The 4,660-nt window shown below is 33.6% G+C and overlaps 1 protein-coding gene across 1 annotated transcript in view; it reads right to left on the bottom strand.

The window, feature by feature from the left end:
• KIAA1109 (KIAA1109 ortholog) overlaps window positions 1-4,660 on the bottom strand; it is a gene marked incomplete at its 5' end in the record, with an annotated part of 73,074 nt that overhangs the window by 51,945 nt on the left and 16,469 nt on the right. The window contains 4 exon segments of the mRNA XM_029283224.1: window positions 452-697; window positions 2,652-3,358; window positions 3,585-3,760; window positions 4,307-4,482. Of these exon segments, the coding sequence (XP_029139057.1) occupies window positions 452-697; window positions 2,652-3,358; window positions 3,585-3,760; window positions 4,307-4,482 (1,305 nt within the window).

Here is a 4,660-nt window from a genome sequence, read left to right as displayed (position 1 = left end):
AATTTTTGAAGTTAGCATATTTTAATATAATTTGATCCAGGCAACTTATGCAGTTTTTCAGTTTCTTATGGTTTTGCAAAGCATTGTTTCATTTATATCCTTCATTTTATCAATTTACCTTAAAATGATCCATAATACCACCCACATTTTATTCCCCAAATAAGCCAATGAGGTAAGGTAGCTAAGATTTTATTAGTCAAGATTACCCAGTAAGCTTCACATAGATAAGACTATGAACTCAAATCTCTCCACTTTTAAACTGAGATGCCAGCAATATCCTAATTACTTTTACATTAAAATACACTAAAGAGAATAATCCTTTCATTATTTCAATAAGAGAAATATTTTTTTCCAAAAGCAGTCTGGGTTATATTGTATTATCTGTCATATTCTGTATTTCACTTCTCACTTTTATTAATCAAAACAAATGTATTCAATTAAAAACTTCTACCTTTCATTTTTTCTTTGAGTGTAAAGCTACCATGGATTCTCTTCAGTTCTGATTCCATTGTTAGCCCACCAATATCTGCCTCAAGATGTGTGCGATTTACCATGCCAATTCCAAAGATTATGAGGGTCACATGCTGAGGTTCAGATATGACCAAACTACGTTTTCTCTGAGGTCTGCTCAAGCTGTTGCTATCTTGTTCATTTTCAAATGCAACTTTACATGCAGGTTCCGTAGGGCTCCGAATTCCTACAAGAAATGGAAATAAAATCAAGAAATATTAATAGAATTTATTCAAAAATAATTACCATAAAAGATATATCCATTATTTATGAATTTAACAAGGCACTGTTTTCTGCTGAATTCAATATGCCTTTAACTTTTATATCTGCACTGTTTCTTATCTTGTAGGCTGTTTTATTTAGCCTTAACAGCAGTAAAACATAATGAATATCTTAAACACAATAAACACATAAGATAGTAAGCATCTTCATATTAGGATTTTGGTTTTGTAAACTGATGATATTTGCTTCACATGGATAAATGAATTTAATGAAAGTTGGTGGCACTTTGCATCCTTCAAAATGTTCAAAATGTCAACATTTCAATTAAAATTTAGAATTATCATTATTTTAAGTGTTGCCAATAAATTCAATTTAATAATGAATGAGAACTGTTTCTGATTAATCAGAATTAAAATTTAAATAATCTAATAATAGAACAATTAACTATCAGAACAATTAATAAGAAATTGAAATAGTTGTAATGTGGGATCTGTAACGATCTATGTACAGAGAGAGCCATTTTGATGCAGTAGTTATAGGCTACTGTAACTACAGATTAGAAGTTAGGTGATGCGAGTTTTAGTCCTGCTCTAGGCACAGAAGCCAACAGGCTGAGCCAAACACTCTATTTCACCCTTAGGAAGAAGGCAATGGAAAGTTATTCTGAAAATGTTGTCAAGCAAGCTGCATAGACCTGACCATGTAGTCACCAGGAGTCAAGATTGACTCAGAGCCACCAAAACAACTGTTTACATATGGACCTCACATTTCTGAATATCAAATAATACATATAAATAATGGGATTGAGAACTTTCTCACTGCCTTAATTCTTTTTATTTGTGTGTAAACAAAAATTTTAATCAAGTCAGTTACAAAATTATTGTATTAGCTAGCCAAGGATTGGATTTTGATATGAATATTCTTGTGATGCTCAAAAGCAGCCAATATCAAAAGCTACCATTCTTATACATAAGATTTTGAGCCTAATTGTTTTTCTAAGTGGTATAAATTCAAACTTTCTAAATATGACAACAATGCACAATAAATCCAATTATCATTGCTTGTATGAAATGTATGAAAAAAATCATAAAACTACTAAAGCCAGAATTTCTTTTATTAAAGGTGTTTTGATCCTGTGTCAAAAAAGTACTTATGCCTCAATTATCTACAAAGCAAGACCTCTTCTATATAGCAAGTCTTCACAGTTTTGATTCTTTTTTCATTTAAATTCCTCTAATTTTATCAGGATTTATTCTTTCCCTATTATTTTACAACTTTTCTGCATTATTGAAAAAATCAGATATTAAATGAACTAATTTAATTGCCAGTTTATCAAATTTAATTGCCAGTTTTAGAATTAAAACTTTTATTTAGCAAAAAACAAAACCTATACATCAACATAGAACTCTGTTCCTAACTGTGAAAGTACCAAATTATGAAACATGCATCACAATCAGAGTTGTTTTGAGATGGGAAACTACACAAAAGTTAAGAAATAAGCCAGCCAGGCAGCTAAAAGTAATAAGCCAGCCATGTACCCAACCAACAGGCTTGATCTAGTGATTAAGGCACCAGGCTAGAAACCAGAAGATTATGGGTTCCAAACTTAGACATGAAAGCCCCTGTGTGACTTTGGGCCAGTCTCTCAGTCTCATAGCCCAACTTACCTCAGAGGGTTGTTGCTGTTATTGGATAAATTGGAGAAATAATGAATATTAGGTAAGTTTGGCACTCTTGAGTTACTTCTAAAAATAGTAAAGGTGGATATATATGTAAGTATGTATGTATGTATGTTATGCATGTATGATGCCAGCTACGTCCTTTGGGACATTGCATGCAGGAACACAATGGGCAGAATTCAATTCATTTGCTTTCTCCAAGAGAGGCAAATTATGGTAATTCATCAAAAAATTTCTTACCTGCTGGATAAAATGTTTCAGAAGATTTTTCTAAAATCCCTGTTGGATCTGAGATAAGAGAATAAAAGTTCAACAGTTTATACATATTTTGCCAGCACTCTGCAGAAGGTTCACTCTGTTCTGACACTGTAATTGAATCAGAATCATCCATATGAATGGTGACATGGTCAACAACATCCCTGGAACCTTTCCTGGATACTTTAGAAGTTCTTCTTTCTGCCCTTCCCAGTGAATTTTTATTCCGAGATTCTTTTTTATTATTCTCACTGTTTGATCGTTTATTTTTTGCATTGTTCACTCTGTTTACACCATTAAGACTGCCTCGAGAACTGCGACTGAAATCGGAAGAGCGGAAGTCTCTGTGTTTCCGAGTTTTAAAGGTTGGTGTTGGAGAAGCTGAGCCAGCTGTATATCTACTAAGTTTGATGTCTGTTTGTGTAGCCTTAATATCATCTATCATGGTGCTGAATTGGTGAATAAGCCGAACGAGTGCCATATCAACATGCTGGCTTATAGACTGACAAGAGATTGTAAAGTTGCAGTGAAACGTGCTATAATGACGTTTGTTAAAGTCATGAAAAGAAAGAGCATTGGCAGAATTTTGAGGTGTATTCGCCGATTTCTCCATTATAACAGCGCTAATACTAAAAGTTTCCAACATTAATGCTGGTTTGAATTCAAGTGGAGGAAGATTTACTAATCCTTGCCTAGGAAACAAAAACACAAGAATTAGTCTTACATTAAGAACCATAAAAGCACTGAAATTACATTATTTAGGTAACATTTCAGAAAGTGATATCCCAACTCCATGATTATTTAATTTGCCAATTCATAATTTTCTTAAGCATCGCATTATTTCTGACTTCCTAAAGAGGAAAATAAAATTTTAAAACCTTTAATATCAAATATATTTTTGGAGCTCAAGTGCCATACCTTTGTGCTCTTTTGCTTCTTCTCTCCTTTGCTGTATCTGAATCAACAATGTCTGCTCTAAGGCAATCCAGAGTTCCTGAGAATGAGAGATGTTCACCAAAGTACATCCTATAGCACAATGGTACTACATCCTGTGGCTGAATTCCTGTGTGGCTCAGAAGAGGTTTGAAAACAACCTGTCAAAAATAAAGCCAGGTGTTTTCTTAAATCATAACTATTGAAATTGTCATTCGTTAAATGTTACTACACTTTTGAAAATGCTTCCAATATTTTACAGCACTGAAAGATTACAGGTTGACATAATTAATTTAGTGGTCTATATGTATCTTAATTGCATATTTAATATGCAATTAAACTAAAAGAAGGAAAACAATGTATTCTCATGCCAATTACATAATTGAAGTTGGAGAGACGAAAACCTAGGATTGTGAAAACTATTATGTAGACAGGAAATGCATGTCTCCAATTTTTAAACTGGAAAAGAATTATGTTGATTTGAAAAGTCAAGCGGAAAAAGCTTCAGATTTAAACCCTAGGTCTAATATATAAATATAGAGCTTGAATTAGCTTGGTGTAACCCCAGAGTCACCCACCTTGGCTTTGTGCCTAAAGCAGGACTAGAATTCACAGTCTCCTGGTTTCTACTCTCATGCCATAACCACTATACAATAAACTGGCTCTCTTATCATACCTGTGCTCCAATTTTAAAGACAAACATATACCTGTGCATCAGCAAGTTGAACAGCAGGGAGTCCCTGGTTCGCCTCCTCAATACCAACAATATCATCTTGGCTAGTACTGTGTTGTGAATGTGTTCCATCCAATGTGTTTTGGTCACTAGACATTACTGTATTGAAGTCAGATGCTGACGGTATAGTTGGAAGATTTGGAGCCACACCTATAAAATAGATCCTGCGTTAATTTTCTAATAGTTCTACTATAGTTCTACTATATTCAGGATTCAGAAGGCTGAAAAATTATTCAGAAAAAAGAAAACTTCTTCAATCCTGAGGAAAATACACTCTGCATGACATCAATTTCAGCTCACGTGTGTAAGCCATCTGTGTGCGTCTATA

Source organism: Protobothrops mucrosquamatus, unplaced genomic scaffold (genome assembly GCF_001527695.2).
Source record: "Protobothrops mucrosquamatus isolate PMUCROS unplaced genomic scaffold, P.Mucros_1.0 scaffold_50, whole genome shotgun sequence".
NCBI classification, from domain to species: Eukaryota; Metazoa; Chordata; class Lepidosauria; order Squamata; family Viperidae; genus Protobothrops; species Protobothrops mucrosquamatus.
This window is presented reverse-complemented; position numbering and strand designations above follow the sequence as displayed.